Below are 22831 nucleotides of genomic sequence, written 5' to 3'. Positions count from 1 at the left end.
GGGATGACGAGGGAGAGGGAGAGGGAGAGATGGTGGAAGAAGGAGCCATCAGAGTGCATTATATATATGCATGAAAGCGTCAAAGTTTGATTAAAAAAAAAAAGAAAAAGAAGTTAATTATAGCTAGAACTCTGTAGGGTAAAAATAGTGAGCCAGTAAGGCAGCATTCCTTGGCATAATTAGTCTACTGGATAACTAGGCCAGAAGAACAGTAAGACTAGGAAAATAAATTAATGACTGGAAACGTTATCTGAAAGTATAAAAATAATCAACCCAAAATATTTCTCTTTCAAAAATTTTATCTTTCTGTGCCAGTAAATTATACAAATCAGTCCAAAATTATTAGGTTATTTTATCTGCAGACTTCAACATTTCAGTATCTAATGATACAGATTTAGAGTCAACATACTTTCTTATGGACCCTTGTAGCATATTTACATTGAGGGTCTTGTATTTCCTGTATATATACTCAAAGTTTCTTTATCCAGCTACCAAGGAGAGGAACTACAATCTCTGCATCAACACGCACAGGGCTCTAAGTGACAGATTCTCATATAGCTGGAGGCCACCATCATCATAGGATACCCGACTCGCATGTTACTATCTCTAGATAATTGGAATCAACTCTCCAAATGTAGCCTCAGCCTTCCTTACATTTATTTCATCCAATATCATGTAAGCAAGACAGAAAAAAATGACCCATTAAAAAATAACATAACCAGTGCATTATTGTGAGCATCCAAAGAGGCTCAGCAGATACAAGTACACAGAAAACAAGCATTTCTTGAGGAACTTTTTGATACAAACACTAATAACTTTTGTAACAGCAAAGGGAAAGGAACAGAGTCGGAGCTTTCCTTCAGGTGCAGAGGCTGGTTCTCTAATGGTGATACCCCTGGTCTCCTTTGCTCCACACCGATTATTTGACAAAATTTTAGAAAGCTAAAAGTCCTTGTAGCTAACGATCCCTCATGCTTAAATCACAAATGATTACCTATTTGGTGCCGCTGAGCACAGGCATCACAGAATGGAACACACGTGTACCAGTTCATTTCAGGCAATGGCTTTCTGAGCCAGTGGCACTGTGGTGAGAGCTAGTCTCGGTTCCCTAGAGTGTAACAACTGGGTGCCAGGGAAAGTTTCACTTGAGGAAGATCTTCTAACTCATGTAAATACAAATAGAAGACCCATTATCCATTGACAAACAACAACAACAACAACAACAACACAGCAGTTTAAATAAAGCTTTATGTGCTACTGTTTCCTGTAACAGCCATCAGCTATTATGAAAATAAATAAAGTACTCCACTTACTGAAATCAATGAGAAACCGTCCAAACCCTTGCCTTTGGTGCTGGGGCATGATCATTATGCAGGAGACATTATACTTCTGCTGGCAAAGCTTTTCCTGAGAGAAAAAGAAACAGATCAAGTATGTCAAAGCTCTGCTGCAGTGGGCAATTCCCGGCACCTGCCACCGTCCTTGCAAAACTGTCCACTGAGGTGAAACAGTGGCTGAGGTCAGGATCAACCAGAGTAATCCTACTGTGCTCATCCAACTATCAACGGACAACAAACCGTCCACGCTGGCCATGCTTCTCAGGCGTGTCTTTAGTCTACCAAGTCAGGACCATAAAATACAAATAACCAATCTAGGAAATGTGAACGGAGTGAGACCACAGCGACAGTCCGGAATGACTGCTCTCCTTGCTCACCCAGCTCGGGAGATGGAGAAACACCAGGCAGAGTCGCCCAGTGGAGTAGGCTAGGATTTGGTGGGCAGCCCCGCTAAATGATAATCTACAAGTCTGCAACGGCAATCTGTCTTCTGCCTCGGAGCAAATGCCCCAGTGAAACGGAAATAGTAGACGTGCGAGTAGATGTGTGCAAATGCATTTCTCCTGTGAATAGAAGGCAAAGTAAAAAGCTACAGAAATAATTAATCTGCATCTCAAACCAGGAAAATCAAACAACAAAGACAACCAGAAACCCCAAAGCCTCTGAACAACAGTGAGACCAAAACACTACCAACAGTCTAAAGCCAGAAGGGAGGCTAGGGAAAGAGACAGCGCCAGGAATTAAAGAATTCGACATTTTCGTAGACTGTAGCATCAGGGTAGCAATATTTTATTCACAGTACACAGACGCCACGAAAACCTACACAGAGAAGATCTGGAAAAGGCTTCTAAGGCTGTGAGTGCTCTGGCCAAATATAAACCATAAATGAGGCTGACCACAAATAGAACCACATCAGAGAATTACTTTAGAACCCCCAGATCTTTAACGAACTGGCTTCAAAGACCACAGGAAACGACTGTGGAAAAAAGTCTAAAGGGCAGAATTAAAAATTTCATTGTGAAAGAAGATGAACCCCCAACTTTTGTGTATTTGTAGCTGTCTGTGGCATCTCTAAAATATGAAGAGGAAGTAACAATGTCCGTGCGTTTTCTCTAGAAGACAAATTGCCCATCACTGAATGTGTACGCCAATGGCAAAGGCTCAAATAATTAATTTTACTGTGCAAAGTAAGATAAATGGGTCACTCTATCTAAAAAGAGATGTACTCTGGGCAAAGAGGATTTATATCCGTGATGCCATTCCTTTTTCTGGCCAGAACTGTTCCCACCTCGGATGGCTTACTGAAATGTAATCCAATGGCCATCCTCTCGTCCTTCCTTATAGATGTTCCTGGGCTGGGAAGAGCGCCCAGCAGATAAAGTGCCTGCTGTACTGGCGTGGGCCTTCCACAACCATGAGCCTTAACCACATCATAATAATAAGAAAGCTGGGCGTGGTGGCGCAGCCTTTAATTCCTAGCATTTAGGAGGCAGAGACAGATGGATCTCTGTGAGTTCCAGGGCTACAAAGAGTAACCTGTTTTGAGATAGGGCCTCAAAACAAACAAACCAACAAATAAAAACAAAAAGAAAAAAGAAAGAAAAAGTCAGGCAGAGTGGTTCACACTCACAATCCCAGGGACGAGAGACAGGAGGATCTCTGGAGCTTGGTGACGAGCACACTAGCCTAATTAGTAGTCCCAAGTCAATGAACACGAACACACACACACACACACACACACACACACACACACACACACACAGATATACGTGACTGCTACTAAACTCTAGTCTGGACACCACACGTGTGCCTCCTTTGCTCCAGTCTGAAAGTCAGATGCATTAATATTTGCAGAAAACCTGCCAAGGTCATCCTGGATACTCTGTGGCTGTTCTTGAATGGTTTTGATAACAACCTCTGAAATTCTGTTTAGTATGTACCCTACAGGGCCAAAGGTTTCCACATCGCCATTTATATGTTAGAATATAGTTTAATCTGCACTTCTAGTGCTAATGTGGTTACTTCTTAGATCGTTTTTTATTCTTCTGTCAAAAGTATTTGTATTTCATAATTGTAAGAAATGACCACAGTGGCTACCACAGTAGAGAGAAAAAGTTGAGCTTGTTCTGGTAAAATATCTGGGCACCCAGGAGGAAGTCAGGCAGGGGATCAAGACTCTAAGAGTCCCTACCAATTGTTCATGTTCCTGTTCCTGTCCCGGGGCCAAAGCAGGTTCACAATGAGGATAATTAAAAGACAGACAATCACAACCAAGGCATCATTAAACCCCATGTTTGAATTTACACACATTTAAAGAAATTACTCTCTAACTGGAAGGACAGTATGAGAACTACTATTAAAAGTACTTTTTGGAGAAAAATATCATCACAAGCCTCTAAAAAACATTGTCTTTTTTTTTTTTTTAATTATGTGGCTTTGCTATTGTAGCATTCTGAGTTAACTCTGGCCACTTTGGATGTAGAAGGTGCAGAGCTTTAAGCAATGTGTATACAGGAACACTGAGGCAGCATCTCATGAGCATTGGTCCTTGCTCCTGTTCAGTTCCGGGATTGTTTCACAGATTTAAAGTAGCCGGGCTGCAGAGTTCATATATACTGTACATCCCTCTCATTTCTTTCTTCTTTTTGGGGGTGGTGGTAAGTGGACATGGAGGGCTAGAGAGTGGGAACAGAGTCCCACAAACTTGTGATCCTCCTGCCTCAGCCTTCTGAGTGTTAAGATGAGAAGCATGTGCCACTACATGAGGCAGATGTTCCGTCTTCTTATCACTTGTGAAAACATCCCTTCTATGGAGTGTTTCATGAACATTACAGAAAAGCAGATCCAATGAAAGTCACTCATCTGCCGGGCCTTCTCTGTTTATATAGCCATTTTCTTAGGTGCACACCTAAAGAAAAGTTGAACACCTGGCAAACACTTTCAAAACCAGTTCTTTTTTAATTCGTGTGAGTTATCAACATCAGCTTCTGAGAAGAAACATTTGAAGGAAGAGCTCAAATCAGGTGAAAAAATAAGCCACTGGTCCTGAGCATGCAAGGTCTTTCTTCTCCAGGCTGACTGCTAAAGACAGGTAGGTCTCCTACGGCGAGGCTGCTCTAGAGGTGAAAATTGCAGCATGCAGCATGAGAGCCGATGGTATCAAACCAGTCACCTATCGCTCGAACCATCAATGGCCAGTGTTGTTTTTATTTTTAAACTATGTCGGTGTGTGCATGTGGACAACTTCTGGGAGTCAGCTCTCTCCTACCACATGGGGCCTGGCCTTTCTTCACTGAGCCATCTCAGAAGGCCCACAAACACCAGTTCTAACACACTGGATATTGTTGACCACTGAGGGAAGGAAATGAGTCAAAGAGACTGAGGTCGTAAACGCTACATCACAGAAACCCTCATGTTGACACCACTTAAAAGGAGGAACAAGCTTAACATGTGGAAATCGAGGCTGCTAGGCAGTCTACAAGATGGCAATGAGTTGTCCGTCACCCGGACACCGTCAGCACGGCACATGGTGCTGGTGTCCTCTACACACTGCCTAGGCACCTTTTCTGTTGTTTTCTTTTTGTCTTTTCAAACGAGCTCTAAACAAAAAGCTGAGGCTTTCAGAAACATGAGCCACTTACTCAAATTATCATCATAAAAAAGCCCTGTTCAGAGAACTGGGCTCCACTCAAACCATTTGAGGAAGCAAAGGAAGGTCGTGCTGGCGCGTGTTTTACCTTAGAGAAGTATCCAACCAGATGACAGCCTTTCTCATCATTTCTTGTAAGGACATAAAAAAGGAACGGCTCCACATCATAATACAACGTTTTGTGGTCCAGGAAGAGCTTGGCTAACAAGCAAAGGTTTTGGCAATAAATTTTGCTCATATTCCCATCAACCTAGCAGAAGAAAAACAGACAACGTTATTTAACATAAAAATACCACTAGGATATAAACTTGTTTCTTCTGTATATAATTTTAAAAAGTATATAATTTTATTTCTAAGTCCTAAACTGTAAGATTAAAATACTCCATCAAAGACAGCAGTAAACAGAAAAGAGCTATTACTTGGACAATCAGAATTCCACGTTTCTTCTTGCTAAGGTAAATTCAAGACAGCTAAAGTCTCCTTCAGCTTGTTCAAGAAACAGTAAAGGTAGCAAAAAAGTCATTTCCACTTGCAATCTATCGAGTTAAAATTTGTCAGGCACGCCCTCTTATTTTTAAAGTGAAGCCAAATAAATCTGAATTGAAGAAACAAATAAAAAACTTTATCATGTATGTTAAACTTCTGTTATTTTCAAATAAAAATAAAATAAACGAGCTGCATTATTCTGATCCTTCAAAAGCGTGGATTAACAGCAAAGGCCTCCATTTGGTTTTATCCCAACTATCATTTTAAATATAATTGGGGAAGATAAAATCTCTGTGTTGGGAATACTTACAGAGAGAGTGAGATGAATCTCAACCTACAGTAAGTGCCATGATTACAGTCTACTTCTCTTCAAAATAAAAGACTCAAGCTGTGACACTGACGGCTCCCGACAGGAGCTGGGCACAGATGCCAATTTCTTTGATCAAATGTAGTGACTTGCTAAAACAGGGAGCCAACCAGACCCTGCATTCTTCTTCGGGGAGATGGGCCTTTGCTAACCTGAGCTCTTTAACAATGAACTTGACCATTCTCCAGTCTCCTGTGGACCATACAGGTTCTCACACTGCACAAATTATTTTTAGATTTCATATAACTACTTCCCTTGTATAGAACCTCAGTCCCACACATAGCAACATAATCAAATATAGGCAATGGGCACTGAGGATACAATTCTCTCTTTAATTAAAGGAAGTTTTGATGTATTTGGCAGTATGGTCCTTTTGGAAATGGTGCTGTATTATATATAAAAAAGATGGAGATGTGTATCTGTATATCAGAAACGGAAATGAAATGCCGAAACAAACTCTGATCAAATGAAAATAAATAAAAGGAACAGACACAGAAGAGACTCACAAAATCCCCAGTAATCTGTGATTATTATTTACTTGTTTTTAAGTCACAGAAAATATTGAATAGTTTTGCCTGTAACTGATATATTCAATCAAGATGCTAGAAGAGGGCTTTAGGACTTATTTCACACCCTTAAGTGTATAAATAAACTACAAACCCACTTTCATCTCTGTGCTGTCCAAACACATGCCTAACAAGATGGATTACCTTGCCCCAAGAAGACCTCCTGATGTATTAGAGCTCCCACCACCGGCGTACTCAGGCTGACTTACTTAATAATTACCCAAGGCAAACAACGCCATTTGCCGTCTGGGAAAAAAGGAACAGCATTTCAAGTTTCTTTTAGTTAGAAGGCATCCAAGGCATCAGGGAAGGAGGGAAGGGCCAAGCTGACACTCCTCAAAGTGTCATGAGGCCATGAGACCAGCTCTGTACCTCCTCACTGGGGCTGGCAGAGTGGCACCCTAACACTAACACTACCAAGTAGGGTAACCTCTACTTGGCTTTCCCTCACATCAGGGAGCCTCACTAGGAACAATTTCTCCCACTTCTGCTCAGGGATGTGTGGCTATGATGGGAAGCATTTTGGTTGTCACCAGTGGATGGAGTGGGGCACCACTGGCAACTGGGGGTTAGATGGCAGGATGTAACCACCTTCCAATGTACACTACAGTCCCTATAAAACGTATTATTCAGCTCTAAATGGCAGCGGTGCTCAGGCTGAGAAGCCTATGCTTGGCCTTTAGTGAGAACTAACAGGGCAACCTCACAAAGAATTCCCTTGCCCTTCAAACTTGCTGGTAGGAGCAGGAAAGGGCTTTAAATTAAAATAAAATAAAATAAAATCATGTACCACAGCCAAAGTTTCCTGACCAGTCTTGAGAAAAAACAAAAAACTGTGACCCTAAACATGTCTGTGAGGGCTCTTAGTTCACATGAGAAACTCACGATCTTTGCTTTGTTACCGATGGCTGAGAAACACTGCAGGCCAGAGGAAAGCAACTGCAGAGCAGTTGATAGATACACTGCAGCCTGAGCATTCTGAAAGAGGCCCCTGCAGTACAGTGGTTTTCAGAAAGAGGCCAGCACGCCTGCTGTAGGAGGAAGGCTTGATCTGAGAACCTGGAATGTAGCACAGTTCTCCGGGATGGGCCACAGAGAAGACAACAGAGCAAGGCGACAGAGTGTGTCACTGGAGGGAAGTGAACAGTCCCAAGAAAAGGAAGCTCGCTGTGCTCAACATATAACTGACCCAGCTAAACTAGATCCCCGAGATTGACAGGAGAAGCCCGGTTAAACACTGAAAATGAAGACTTTCTCTGCTAAGTCAATTCTGAAAACACAAACTGTCTTCAAGAAACCTACAATGGCAGACATGTGACCATGAGGGATTCCTGGGAAGAGCAGAGTTCTCTGGGACTGGGGAGAATCCTCACATCTGCTGGGATCTCACCCAAAGGATTTATCCACCCTGGCAGAACAGGATGGAAACACAGGTGTCTGTGTACTAAGCAGGTACATACAGCCACTCAATTCCCAGGAAGACTGAGTAGCTGCCAGACGCTGGCTAGAGCTGCTAAACAAAGCTCATTTCTCCTGCCAAAGAATGTGCAATTTACAAAGAACCAAGGAGATCATAAATTCACTAGTGGATATATTTGTGTAGCCCGGGATTGGGAAAAGACAAAAAAGTCAATGTGATGAAGCAGGAATTCTCCATCGGTTTAAAAGGTGGCTTAACGTGGTTAAATATTCCAAAACATGGACCTATTTTTAAAAAGTGTGAATTTCAATGCCCAAACTGAACACACACTGCACTGTCTACACACAAACCACCCAAGTACACATTTAATAATTAAGAATAGTAGGGTTCAAAAGGATGCTTTTGTTCACACATGCTTACCTCAAATACTGAAAGGTCTTTTCTTCGGTAAATTTCATTCGCTGGAGGATGAAACCATCCACACTTTTTTGAGTGTCTTAGCAAAATATTTTTACTCTTCATATATTTAAGACAGAATTCACACAGGTAAAGCTTTGGTAATCTGTTTAAAAATCAAAGAATCTATCAAAATGATCACACTGTTCAAGGCAGAAAAGCTAAACATTCAGTTCTAAGACAATGCAGCTATAAAATCTTTTGAAACTACTTTACAAAAAATAGGTGTGGTTGTGGACGCTGTTAACACCAGCAGCTGGAAGTCTCTATGAACCTGAGGCCAGCCTGATCTACATATCTAGTTCCAGGCCAGCCCGAGCTACATAGTGAGACCCTGTCTCTCAAGGAAAAAAAAAAAGGGGGGGGGGCCAGTAATAAAGACATATAAAGACCTCAAAACATTTTAAATAAAATTTGTAATGTGTTCTGACTCTACTTTGTAATCAATTAGCTAATTATTTAGAATAGTCCTATGGAAAGAAGGGTTCTCAGACCTGGAGCTACCACCCCTTTAAAAAAAAAATTCAGCCGGGCGGTGGTGGCGCACGCCTTTAATCCCAGCACTCGGGAGGCAGAGCCAGGCGGATCTCTGTGAGTTCGAGGCCAGCCTGGGCTACCAAGTGAGTTCCAGGAGAGGCGCAAAGCTACACAGAGAAACCCTGTCTTGAAAAACCAAAAAAAAAAAAAAAATTCAGAATGCCATCCTTCAGGGTGACCAAAGATATTTTTTTGAAGTTCAGATTTGAAGTCGTATTTCCAATAGTGTTAATGCATAGTGCTGTACCTATAACAATCTTTTATTTATAAGTGAACTTACTATTTTAAAAATCATCTGGATACCTATGAGGCAGAGGTCCTAAAATGTGGCTTCTATATCTGCTTCTGGATGAGAAAGCTGAAGTTTATCGTGTGTGTGTGTGTGTGTGTGTGTGTACATATGTATAATATAGTTTATCACATATAATCTAAAGTAGTCAGTGCAGGGCTGACAGTCAAAAGTCCACATTTGTTTTCCACCAATTCCACTGCAGTTTTAAATTTTAAATTAGAAAGTGTTGTGGGTTTCATTTTTGTCTGCAGTATTATATTCTTTAATCTGTACTCAATGTTGCAGAAATTACAAACCACGTACTCTTTTTTTTTAAAAGATATATTTATTTAATGCATACAGTGTTCTGCCTGCATGTCATGCCTACACACCAGATCTCATTATAGATGGTTGTGAGCCACCATGTGGTTGGTGGGAATTGAACTCAGGACCTCTGGAGGAGCTGCCAGTGCTCTTAACCTCTGTCTGGGCCATCTTTCTAGCCCAGACCACGCATGCTCTACCCTTCTGAAACTAATAGTACTTTTACATAGCAGTAAGAGAGGGATGATGTGCTCACTCACATACAGACATGTAGTTCAGTGACCTGGCCATTCAATCTTTCCAGACAAAGCCAATGAGAGAGCCTCTAAGTCAGGCTGCTTTCAGCTGTACGTACATATTATGCAGATATGTAAATGATGCATACACATTTATGTACAGATGTGGTATCTAGTGACACATGACAATATATAGGCATTAGGTGGACCAAGTCCTCACTCTGTAGATTCCGTACTGACCTTGTCATCACTTCAGGAAATCTTAGCTAAGCTGGTCTTCCATTGAGAATTATGATTTTCTTTTTTTATTTTCCTTTTTTTTGTTTTTTTGTTTTTTGAGACAGGGTTTCTCTGCGGAGCTTTGCGCCTTTCCTGGAACTCTCTTGGTAGCCCAGGCTGGCCTCGAACTCACAGAGATCCGCCTGCCTCTGCCTCCCAAGTGCTGGGATTAAAGGTGTGCACCACCACTGCCCAGCCATTTTCTTTTTTTATTAAAAGATTTTTTGAGATGTAATTTCACTTGGTTGTCTAGGCTGGCAAGGGTAAAAAAAACTGAGATTCTACTAATGCCATGTGCCTTGATGTGGGTAACAAAAGAAATGTTGGGGAATATGGTTGCCAAAACGTTCTCATAGTTAATCTCAGTTCAAGAAAAATGAGAAACTCTGATGGCATTATTTTCTCTTATTTTGTAATAAGTTGGCCAGAAATGGTTTTAAGTAATTTGGGGAAGGGTCTCCTAAAGTTATCTGCCACCCACTACTTCCTCCTATTTTTTCTATTATGCTAAATTTCTGGGGGAAAAAAACCCTTGAAAATAAAATGTGAGGAATTAGAAATAAAATTTACATCCTTAACTAGAAGAAGGCAAGTAGGGGAGGGAGTCTAGCAAGCACGATTAAATGGCTATTGTTTTTCTGATTGGGTTTCATAAAAAAACAGCATTTGTCCTACTAACCAAACAAAACCAGCACGGCCTAGGAATCCAAAGAGAAACGTGTAAGCTGTGGTTCTTAACGCTGAAGGAATACGCACAAATGTACCAAAACAAGCCAGCAAAAGTAAGCACGTGGCGGCAAACACTTTCAACTGACTACCAAAATTAATGCTGGTTATATTTATTCATTCATTATTTCTGGAGACAAGTTTTCATGGCCATCAACTCAATATGCAAGGCCAAAGATGACCTTGACCTTCTGATCCTCCCGCCTCCACCTCCCAGGGGCTGGAGTTACAGGTACACACCACGACCTGTTTACGTGGGACTAGGAGATAGAACCTGGGCCTCCTGCACACTAGGCAAGCACTCCCCGCACTGAGTGACGTCCTCAGATCACAGGTTTATTCTCGAAATCATCCCGGCTTTAGAATCCAGTGTCTTCCTTGGTTCCCAGGGCCTCCAGACTTGGTCCGTACCTTGCATATTCCTGTGGGTAAGGCGAGGAGTACCAGGTCTGGATTTCATATTTTCCAAACTCTATCACTGAAGGGTACCGACCACAGTCTTCCACTCCACTTTCACACTCTATTTTCTGATGAACGACAACAAGAAGTACAATCAAGGTAAAACACAAGTACCAAGAAGAGAGCGTATTTCATTTACATGTTTTTTCATTTGAGGCTATTCAATCATATTGTTGACCTTAATTATTAATTTTCATGTTGTTAAAACAGGAAATATTCAGCATCTTTTTACACAATGCATAGGCATGCAAAATAATACCCTAACAAATATGTCAAAGATGGGTAATAAATGTGATGCAAGTACATCCCAAAGTCTATACAACCGGGAATCACAACAGACTGCAACGCATTAAAGCGACATTACAAGATGACGTGGTCACTACTAAGCCACTCACAGTCCCCTGCTCCTATAGGAAGTTACATTTAAGCACCCGTGAGTTATCATCTATGCCGGGAAGTGGCAGAGTCCTGTTATCTCCCCTCCTCCCATGAAGTAAGCTACACGAGCCCCCGCAATCACTGTGGTAGCCTCAGTGTCTAGGATAGTACCTGATGTATGAAAAGAAATGTTTCTTGAACCCAAAACCTCAGCTTTGGGGCTGGTGAGATGGCTTGGCAGGTAAGGAAGGCATTTGCCGCCAAGGCTGATAAGCTGAATCTCATTTTTGGAACCCACATGAAGGAAGAAAGAGAATTAATTCCTGTAAACTGTCCTCTGACCTCTACACCTCCACCATGGCACTGGTATGTGCCTCTCCCCGCCCCCAAAGAGATTAATGTAATTTTAAAAATGAGTTTTGCCATGCAGTAAAGAAAGGGCCTTGAGTTAGCGTCGTCTGTCAGATAGTGACTTCTGTCCCTCACCCCCAGCCCGCACACTAAGGACGGTAACAAAGAGGGGAATCTGGCATTGGCTTTAGCTGAAGAAGAGCAAACACAAAGGTCTGCTGAGGGCAGGATAAGGAATGAAAAGACGCACTAGTTTCTGAGATCAAACCCCCCAGAAGTCTTTAGCCTGACAGGACACTGCTAAAAACAAAGCTAGAAGCCCACTGTGGACAATGTGACCTCCTTAAAGGGCAGAGGCTGGGCAGGGACCCAACAGTAACGGCCACACACGACTGTCTCCTGACAGTCAAAAACAGCAATTACTTGTAAATAAGTCTAAGAAGTCTATAGCCTTACTCTTCCATGTCTGCTGACAGTAACTGAAGTTGAGCTGACATGTTAAGTGGAACCATTTAGAGAAATTACTAGACAGTAAAAATAAAGACGACTTCGATTGATTATAAAACACAACACTTCACTCATCAATGCCAAAAAGTTAAAAACTGACGCGTTTTCATATGGCTGGCCATCTGCGTCAGAAGAATTATGGGTGAATTAGAAAGTGATGTGCTTTTTGCTTACAATTTGAAATTGTTATTTTACAAGTGTGGGGAAAAATTATCAGAAACTTCTTTAAAGCTATATCTTATTCTTTGTGTCTGAGTGAGCGTTGAGTGTGCACGTATATGTCACGCTTCTGTGTAGGTCAGAGGACAACTTTCAGGAGCTGGCTCTCTCTCCCACCACGGGTTTAGGGATTGAACTTGGGTTTTCAGGCTTGCAGAGCCAAGTGCTTTTGCCCACTGAGCCATCTTGCTTATCATTATCACTATTTTTATTATTACTGATCCTGGGTCTCTCTGTATTATCCTAGTCGTCCTGGAACTTGCTTTGTAAACCAGGCTGGCATAGAACTCACAGAGATCAGTCTGCTTCTCCCTCCCAAATGCTGAGATTAAAGGCGTGTGCCACCATGCCCAGCTAATTATTACTATATCTGTATAACTAGCACTACTCTGGTCTATTCTGTGAGACCAGTTGAGTCTTTTTCCTATATTGAAAAGAATATATTATTGCTACAGTTAAAAAGATGGGCATAAACATTAAAGAACCATGAAGGATATTGAGGGGATACTCTACAGCCTCAAGGTAATGATTGGAAGCTGTACAACTCTGGTTACTGCTACGTGGGATCTAGGCCTTACCTCCCAAGACAGTTCCTGGGCCTGCTTAAAAACGTCCAGATCCTCTTCAGTCACGACATCCTTGTTTCCGAAAACATTTACATCTGTACTTTCTTGTTTGATGCTTATTTTAATTTCAGTATCTGTCATTTAAAACCAGCAGAAAGTGTATTCACTGATTTGAAGCATGGGTGGCCGGTGTACATTAGCAAAATGGTACCAAATTAGCACAGTGGGCAATCAGGGATCTTTCTCCATTGAGCTGTATAATCTCGTACAGCTAAGCATGGCTCACAGATCCAACAGTAATTCTTTCCCTACTACAACTAAATTTTCAATTGAACATACATCACTGTCATCTTTTTATAACAAATATGAGGGAAAGTAGGAATAATACAAGCAAAACATATTTTTCAACCAAGATTAGAAGTTATGCCTAGTTACAGCATTCTCATCATTAGTTTTGAGTTTATAAAATCTACCAATTTTTCCAAACGGCATATTTTGGCTTTTTGTTGTATAAAGGGTAACAAATGTAATGGGCCAATTTGTTCAATGAAATTTTGAAATCCGTTTTCTCCCTAAGGTGGATGGATACACACGCAAACACACTCAACCCCAATGCACACTTCACAGAATCACAGATCAGGCTCTGTGGAGACGGAAGCAGGATGAACTTCGTCATGAGAAAGCAATGGAGCAGAGAGAGAGACAGGGCTGAAACACCTGGCTGCGGGCACTGCCAGCATACGCAGGGGCACTGGCTACAGAGGCAGCACGGGAGAACACGGCGGAAGCTGGACAGTGGCTGTTCATGCGGACTACAAAGCCAGAAGCAAGCTACGGAGGCATCTGGGGGCAGGAGTGCCTAGTGCCACTACGAATGGAAATAAATAAACAGTAGAAGGCCGGAGAGCATTAGTTGGAAGAACATTTTGGAGGTCTAGTCGGCATTAGGAAAAGGTCAAAGTCTCACTGCACGTGTGTGAAAGTGGAGAGGACAGAGAAACAGTAGAGCCTAGGTCACGGACAGGAGTTGATTTCTTGGTTCTCTCGGGGTTGGGGGAAGGGCGGGGCGCGGGTTTGGCTGGAGCCTCCACCTTTTGCTTACCATCATCCTGATCAGGGTTAATCCTTCCGTCTGCCAAGCTCCCCTTCCCTGGTGACGGGGTCCCCATCTGAGGGGTCACTTTATATTTTAATCTGCCTAGCATCCTGTGCTTTTTAAGAAAAGTTGTTCGCTTGAAGTGAGCAATGGCTTTAAAAATATGTCCTCTAGTCATCCCCCAGCTAGAGGAGGAGCGAGCAAGAAACCTGCTCCTAACGTCTCTTTTTCCAAAGAAACGGGCTTTAGCTTTTGCCGTGGAAGAGAATTCAGTTTTACGACGCATGCGTTTGGGTGCTGCATAACTTGGGTGTCCCTTTTTGCGAGACTGTCCCTGAGTGGCATAGATATGAGAAAGTCCATCAAAGAGTGCCTTCAGCTGGCTGTTGTTAGTAAGACTGCTAAAGGAGGGCTCACTGGACTGGCTGGAAGAACTCTGGGGAGAGGTAGAAGAGGAACTGCTGGACTTTTGTGAACTGGGGCTCTGACCAGAGATGGGGGTTGGGGGTGGAAGTGAAGAAGGTGGAGGTTTTAACTTTTGTGTGGTACCTGTGGCCAACACATGAGAAGTGCATGACTGTTTCTGAGAGACCTTTTTCCTTGGACGATAGTGCTTTGAAAAGTCTATTATTTCACCTCGTGATCTGCGACCATCAGGTGATGGTGTAAAAAACTTAGTAAGGCCATCAATGAGCCCTTTGGTTTTCTTGTTAACTTTAAGTGTAGAGGCAGAAATGTAGGTGGAGGTGGTGGTGATTTTGGTGGTGGCACCAGGCCGAGTGGGGTCTGTAACAGCCAATCTGCTGCTTGAGTCCTTCCCAGACGCAGCATGACCAGATGGAGGTGTGGTACAGACTTTAGTCTTTTGACCCCTACCAGGTGACCCCCTTCCTGTGAATGCATTCATGGATCCTTCATCACTGGTTACAGACCTAGGCAAAAATTTAGAGAATAGTATCAGCATTAAGCAATAGAATTATAAAGTTATCTAATAACAAATCTATAGAAACTAGATGCATAGTCAATGTACTTGAACTTAAAAATAATTGCAACCTCAAGAATGTTTTTTTTGTGTGTGTGTACCACCACCTACATGTTTCTTGACTGGAAAAGATAACAGAACCTACTTCGAGTGATGATTCTCCCAGGGCCCATTCAACAGGTACTAGGAGAATCCATGTGGACCCAAGCGTAGTACAAGGAAGAAAACACCCAATGATTTCATTATAATTAGACAAAAAAATAAGTCATCCCCGGTGTTGTTATAAGTAATAATGATTTCCTAGAATGTCCTTTTAGAAGTATTAGAGGAAGTAGGTCAGATGTGTGATCCAGAGTAAAAGTATATACTTATTTATAGTTAGAAACAATTTTTCACTTAGTCTGGAAACTTACAGAAGTAGAATTTGGGTGTGTCTATAAATTTGTACTAAAAATAAAAAGAAAGGATCCTCTTCTAGTAGTTTGTGCTCGGGATGATAAAACAGCCAATAATACTCTCCTAGGAGAGAAGACAATTACAGCATAAAATATTGCTGAAAAAAGGACAATTGCAAAAACCAAAAACAAAAACTGAAGAAATGATTAAAGAGAAGCCGCGGCAGGTCAGACATGACATGGGGGTCTGGCGGAGAAGCAGCACATTTACCACGGTCATTATCAGACACTGGGCGTCAAGACCTCTGTCTCCTACTTTGACTGACATTTCGCTTCGTGTGATGGTGTGGTCTGGCCATACTGCTGTAGGAGGCCACTCCACAAACACAGCTGCCTACATGAATGGCAGCTGACTGCCTGCACCTCAGGCCAAGACTTGGGAAGCTACCCATGTTGCAGGAGAAATTTATACAATAGAAACATTTGCATATGAGTATGGCAATGCTGAGGCTCAGAGTTACCAATTTAGCTGAAAGCTAATGGAGAAATGGAAGCCTGAGAATGGTATGATAACAAATTACCAAAATACCTTAAATAATTACAAATAGAACACATTTTCGTGCCTATATTGTACACAAAGATTTAATGAACCAATTTCTGTAAGGTTCATCTGAGGTGGCTCAGTTGCCAGGATCTTGGCCCGGTACCACTATTTCAGCCAAATCAGATGAACGCAGGAGATCTCTGGTGTCACTACAAGACACAGTGAGGGTTACGAACAAACAAGTTATCCAGGCTGGAATGTCTGCATTAAAATGCTGCATCTGGACTGGAGCTAGAATAGACCGCCCAGAAAAGACAATGTGCTTAGAAAGCATGTAAAAGAAAATCTCCCTAGACTATCTTAAAAATTCCTGAGCTCAAAGGACAATTTTGGACAAACATAAAGTTAGGATTGGTGCCAGGTGCAATTTTCAGATGTGTCCTTTGTTTAGAAAGTTTATATCCTAATTTTCATTTTATAATTGGACCCTGAGGATATGGTCCCATTTCAAGAACAATGTCTACACAGGACAAATGAAAAAAACACAATTTCTACTTTAAATGATACGAAAATGAAAGATTTTATTCATAAATATTTTATATTTGTTTCTAGGAAGCAACAACTAAAAATCCATTTAAAATGTCTAGCCTGCCAGTTAAAGGGCTTTCATTAATTTCATAGAAAGCTCTAGAAAGGAGCCTGCACTTTCTACTTTTCCTTTGGTGGACAGTGCAGAAGCACTTCTCAGAGCACACAATGCAGTGAACTACTTCAGGTGATAAAGGGGAAAAAGTGCGTGCAAGTAAGAGTGATGGTGTCTGCTCAAGGTGGGCGGGGACCTGCTCGTCTACAAAGCACAGGGCCCCTGTCCTTAAGCCCCCAAGACAGCCCTGGCTGTCCTAGAACTCCCTCTGTAGACCAGGCTGGCCTCAAACTCAAGAGATCCACCTGCCTCTGCCTCCCGAGTGCTGGGATTAAAGGGGTGTGTCACCACACTCAGCCCTGTCTACAGGTAGTCAAATCTATATTCTATGTGTTAAACACACATTCACTTAATCCTTTCTCAGTTAGGCTTTAATGGCAATTACACAACAAAAGAAGTTGGAAATGGGCTATCAGAGGAGACCTGTGGTTTACTGCAAAATACTGTATCTGTATTTCTACACAAAGCTGCACCTGCCAAAAGGACCTGTCTAACTCTATAGGGACAGTCATTTATAGGTTTCTCAGAAGCTACTATTTTGGGAAAGAAATCATAAAAAGTGGTGATATTACATTGGCATCAGAAGGGATTGTTATCTATTACTCTCTGTTTTAAAAAGCTCCTGTGAAAATATTTATAAAACTAAGCTGTTTTAATGCTCAACCAATAAAAAGGCTGAGGAAGTTTGCAGTTCTTACAACACTTCCATTTTGCTGCTTGAAATATGTCACTCGGTATCATAGCTACTGCCAAGAGAAGACCCCAAAATACCAACTGTAATTAAAAAATGTTATTTTGGGGGGAAAATCCCACAGCTTATGCAAAAGGAAAATATTCCTCGTGGAGTTTAGAAAAATTATGCTAAAAAAAAAATCTAACAAAATTCAAGGGGATTACAATTACCTACATTTTTAAAAGCACAACATATAAGATTTCTTTTAATAAGATCTCAACCTACAACAATCGTTGCTTTAATTTATTTTTCGGTCGTCCAATGGGTTTTGCATATCGTCGTTTTATTTGTGCGGCTTTCTCATGGAGTAGTTTTCTTCCCTTTTTCTTTGGTCTGCAGACTTGGCAAATCCACATCCCTGAATTAATATATATATGAAAAGACATTTTAATGTTTTACTTAAGGAGAAGGTATTAAATATAAACCTGCAGCTGTAGTAACCTGACCAAGGGTGCCTGTATGCAGAACTTTCCGTGGACAGGGGGTCACTCTGTTGTTCTCTTCAGAAAGCCATTGCTAAGGGTCAAAGGCCCCTGGTGAGGGTGCTGAGAGCAGAGGCTGGCCCTAGCTATTGCCCATGGCACTAAGCCTCCCACCACCCCACAGTCACCCTGGAAACTGTGTGTGTGTGTGCATGGATGTATGCCATGTGTACACACCTAAGTAGGCCAAAGAAGCATTGGATCCCCTGGAACTAGAGTTACAGGCAGTTGTAAGCTGCCTGGTCCTCTGGAAAAGCAGCAAGGTTCTTAACCACGGAGCTATCTCTCCAGCCCAAATCTTTTATTCCTTTCTTTTTATCACTTGGGAAGGAAAATTTTCAAGTCAATCAGACTTCTGAACTTGTATAGGGAAAAAAAATGTTTGGTTTGTTTATCAATTGCTTTTGGAAATTACAAACACTGAAAATGATGAGTTTAAATATTTTAAAATTAAAACAACAACTTTAAGTTCTCTGGCATGATAATAATTGAAAAATTTTATGTCTGGTCTATGGTAATTGGTCAATTGAAAAAAACAGAAGCTGTGACTATTATAGACAAGTTTAGTCTATCAAAAAGTCCCAATTGCAATCAGTGGAGAAGTGAGCACGGGACTTGGTCCACTACCCGGAAGGAGAAGAACTACTTCCTCGTCTTCACAAGAATCTTTCACTCCTTTCCTTTCACTCTTCATTAGATGAGGTCTCAGGTGACCTAGGCTGGCCTTGAACTCTAGAGCCTCCTGCCTCAGTCTCCCAAGTGTTGGGATAACAGGTGTAAGCCACCACAAGCACTTACAAAAAGTCTGTACACTAACTAAAAAAAAAAAAGTTTTTTTTTAAAAAAATGATCCAATGTATACATAGCTCCCTAGTAAAATATAATTTCCATGGGGGGTAGGGAACCATAAAAACCTAGGCAAAGAATACTCTGTGAAAAAACAAAATGTTGCAAATATCAGGAATCTAAATCTGGTTAATATTTATGTAAAACTGAAGCTGTAAGTACTTGAACCTGAACAGAAAAAAAATGATTCAAGTATAAAACAGGTACTTCACAAATGATAATATAGTCAATGACCAAAAAAAGTTCAGTGTCTCCTTAATGAAAAGGGAAAAACTATCACAATTTTTTGCTTACTATCAAATTGATTTAAAATATTAACTAAGACTAGTTTATCAAATCTAAGATAGTACTAGTCATAAGACGAAAATTATTTTAAAGATGTTAGAACGTAAAAAAGTATGTCTCAGCCTCAGTGAATCTACTGGTGTTGAGTGTCATGAATATAATTCCTCACACTGGTGGTCAGCGTAAAAACTGACACACTTTCAAGTAAGTGGCCTCTAATTAGACGACTCCTCTCTACGAATTCATCTTCAGGAGTGAGGGAAACACTTGCAACATTAAGTATCTACCGTAGAGAATTGGTTAATTAAATCAATTATGGTTCATTTCTATATGAGGTTGCAAAATCAAGTACCTCCAGGAAGCGCCGCGACGGCAAATGACTAAAGCAAATTAGAACACGTGACAACAGGGAGCGTGAGAGGGTGGCAGACCAAAGCATGCATGCCCCGCCGAGACAACTCAAGATCAACAGTTCAAAAATATCGTGCCGACAAAGCTCCTCCATGGCCCAGAAGCAGGTTGGAACCCCTGCTCTATATTATGGTGCTGAACATGACTCTTCTAAAATCATGTTTAGGAGAGCAAGCAATGATATGAGGATGCTTACAATCTGTTACTGAGAAGGAGAAATCGCAAAAAGTTACATACGCATGTGCAGCAGCACGCTCCTTTGGAAAGGGAGTGTAGAGGCAGGGAAAGTATTGGCAATTATTTTTTCTCTGTTCCTCTTATGCTTGTTATTTTCTATACCTTTCACAATGTCAATGTACATACAGTATAATAAAAAGGCAAGGTCATTTTTATCATTTTTAAATGCTTAACATATTGCAAACTGTGAGGAGGGCAGGGGAAGGCTGGGCATGGCTGACTTACACAAAACAGAGAAGGACGCTCCAAATTAAACCAGATGCAAGAAAATTCACATGGTCATGCTTTGAACCATCAACCAATAGCCGAAGCCTGGTGATGGCCTCCTGCTGAAGTACTCTCAAGTCACCAGAACTCACTTCCTTTACTGGAGAATACAGTGATGTGAAGTCTTACTAACTAGGGAGCTGTTGCAGGGTAAGAGAGTCCCCCCAGGTCTGAATTAGAGTGTTATACATGTCATCCCAAACCAAATAATTTTATAATACTCTTCTATTCACAACCTGCAAGAATGTGGGTGTGAGGAGAGGGAACTCCTAGACATCAAAATAAGGTTAATACAGAAGTAAGAAACTATTTTGTTTGTTTCACAGTGCTGGGAATTGAATTAGAACCTCAAACATGCTAGGCCAGCGCTCTACCACTGAGTTACATTCCCAGCCCTACATTTTTAATATGGTTTAAAAGTTCACCTTTTGGCATTCTGGAAAGTGGTGGGTCACAGCACTCCATATGGAATCCTCTATCACAGGAATCACAAAAAAGCATGTTATCCTGTAATATAACATATTAGAGACTAATTGAGACCAAGACCAACTACAGAACACCAACATCCTCAAGTTACCAGGTTAGCAGTAAAACGTAATGAAGGAGCACCAATTTCCCGGGTGTGGTGTACCATTCCCGTGGTTTGAACACGTGACCGTTCTGTCAGAGGAAAGCCTGAGCGCCGGGATCTCTCCCCCCGTGCTGGGACATGGACAGCATAGTCACTGCATTTTTGCCCTGGCCCCGACATGCGCTGGGACGTGGACAGCATACTCACTGCATTTTTGCCCTGGACCCGACATGCACTGCATGTCTTGCACTCGATGCACTGCCACCTCAAGGCCTTCACATTGGCGGTTAATTCAGGACAAAATTTCAAACAGGATGGGTGTCCTGCAATAAAAAGCATATTGCTCTATGTCAATAGTGTCTCAGTTTTTGGTTTTAAAAAAAAAGTGTTTTTTTTTAATTAAAAAAAATTTATTCTTATTTTTAAAAATTTCCTTTATTCACTGTCCACTGGTGCCAACCAGTGAGCCTTAGGAACTTGAGACAAAATAGGTCAGAGACTTTGAGCTCTACAAGAGACTTCCCTTCTCTCTCTCTCTCATGTCTGTCTTCTTCCCCTGCCTGTACAGAATGATTGTGTGAATCTGTTCCGGGAGAAACCTGGACATGTACCCCAGTTCCAACCATCAGTCTTACAGGACTTGAAGACTGCGTATGTGTTCCGTTAGCATGTCTTCCCTGTCATCTTCCACAGCCACCGTGTGCCCACAGCTCTTGAGTACGTTACACAGTATACTGCTCTCTGTGTGATGAAATCACACATTAACAAAAGATGGCTAAAGGAAAAGCGAGCTGAGCTTAGTGTGGTGGTACACACCTGTGGTAACAGAACGCAGGAGTCTGGCTTGTACAAAGCAAGATCCTGTCTTAACAAAGACCTGGGGCTGTTTGAGAAGCCACAGCTCCAAGCGGCTTAACTAATTCACTCATCTAATGCTACACAAAGAACACCTACTACCGAGGCAGACCCAAAACATCCCACTGCCACCCAGTTCCTGAAAGGTGGGGACCAAGCATGGAATTTGTGAGTTGAAGAAGACAGAGAGAGTAGGCTGAGAAGCCACCTTCAGCAGGCTTCCTCATTCTTTTAGAGCATTGTGCTTTCCACACAACTCGGGGCACTTTTTACCCAGCAACGTTCTACATGGCCAGTCTGCAGAATCCCCAGCGGAAGGAGACCAGGGTTCCATGAGTGAGAGAGGAGAGTGTGAGTCGAGCCTCTGGAAAGCGGCTCCACTTAAAAACTAATGGCTTTTTATCACCCAACCCCAAGGAGATATCCAAACTTGATTATTATTTCTTTTTTAAAAATCTGCTCTTTAAAGAGTAAGAGCATTAGTAAATCCCATGTGAGAGAACTTATAACCAAGCTGCACAAGGAAATCTGAGGGGTAATAAAAAAAGCAGATTCTGTAATTTCCAAACTGTTTTATAATTTCCTGACTTTGGCAGCTTCATTGTTTAAATATGTATTTTGGGTTCCTGCCAAGAGGTTCTCCTCCCTAAAGCTTAACAGGTGCTTTCATAAAACTCCACTCACCAGGAGATCTGGCTTTTTGAAGTAAAAACATTCAATATCAATCATCAATACCATTAATAAAAGTTCACAATTCCCTACTCTTAAAAAAAAGTCAAAACATCTGTATTTAAGATGTTGAGAAAATCACATGTTGCCAAATGATTCTAACCCCAGGCTGGGAGAGACACCCAGGCAGATACAGTTAACCTCTGGCATGGTCTTCCCCAAGAGCTTCCCAGTGAAATGAACTGGAGAAGAAGGGTTAAATATAGAAAAGTGACATTGATCACCTCTCCCTGCTCAGGACCAGCAAATAAAGGCAGCTCATTTGTTTACCTTGAAGAGTATGCCCAGAACAGAGAGGCAGGAGGCTACTTTGATCAGCTCACCCCCTCATGCTGAGGGACTAAAAACTCAACTTTTAAAGAACAGCAATTTAAATTCCACCCTTAAAACGGATCCTATCAGCTTAAAAATATACCATTTACCCCTTCCCTCCTCTTTATTACTTCCTGTAAGTCATACATCACCAGCACATATGACCTCAATTTCATGCACTGAATTTTTCCTCTACATTAGAATCTCCTTTTGCGCTTTGTAGCTTAGTCTTCAGTAACTAAGGTAATT

At 41.6% G+C, this 22831-nt stretch overlaps 1 protein-coding gene across 10 annotated transcripts in view; it reads right to left on the bottom strand.

Moving 5' to 3' along the window:
- The window catches only part of Kat6b (lysine acetyltransferase 6B), a 188117-nt gene that overhangs the window by 35043 nt on the left and 130243 nt on the right, over positions 1-22831 (bottom strand). For 4 of the 10 annotated variants that reach the window (XM_052733571.1, XM_052733569.1, XM_052733570.1 and 1 more), the window contains exons 4-12: positions 20894-21009; positions 20541-20622; positions 17813-17945; positions 14237-15162; positions 13147-13268; positions 11066-11181; positions 8246-8387; positions 5075-5236; positions 1314-1407 (exon numbers count right to left, since the gene is read on the bottom strand). In XM_052733571.1, coding sequence (XP_052589531.1) covers positions 1314-1407; positions 5075-5236; positions 8246-8387; positions 11066-11181; positions 13147-13268; positions 14237-15162; positions 17813-17945; positions 20541-20622; positions 20894-21009 — 1893 coding nt within the window. Of the gene's footprint in view, positions 1-1313; positions 1408-5074; positions 5237-8245; positions 8388-11065; positions 11182-13146; positions 13269-14236; positions 15163-17812; positions 17946-20540; positions 20623-20841; positions 20852-20893; positions 21010-22831 lie in introns of those variants that run through there. The other 6 variants (XM_052733573.1, XM_052733574.1, XM_052733576.1 and 3 more) reach the window with 6 other exon arrangements.

This window comes from Peromyscus californicus, unplaced genomic scaffold, assembly GCF_007827085.1.
Source record: "Peromyscus californicus insignis strain IS unplaced genomic scaffold, ASM782708v3 Scaffold_12__1_contigs__length_115047231, whole genome shotgun sequence".
Taxonomy (NCBI): Eukaryota; Metazoa; Chordata; class Mammalia; order Rodentia; family Cricetidae; genus Peromyscus; species Peromyscus californicus.
The sequence above is the reverse complement of the archived record's forward strand: the minus strand, read 5'-3'. Positions and strand labels throughout refer to the sequence as shown.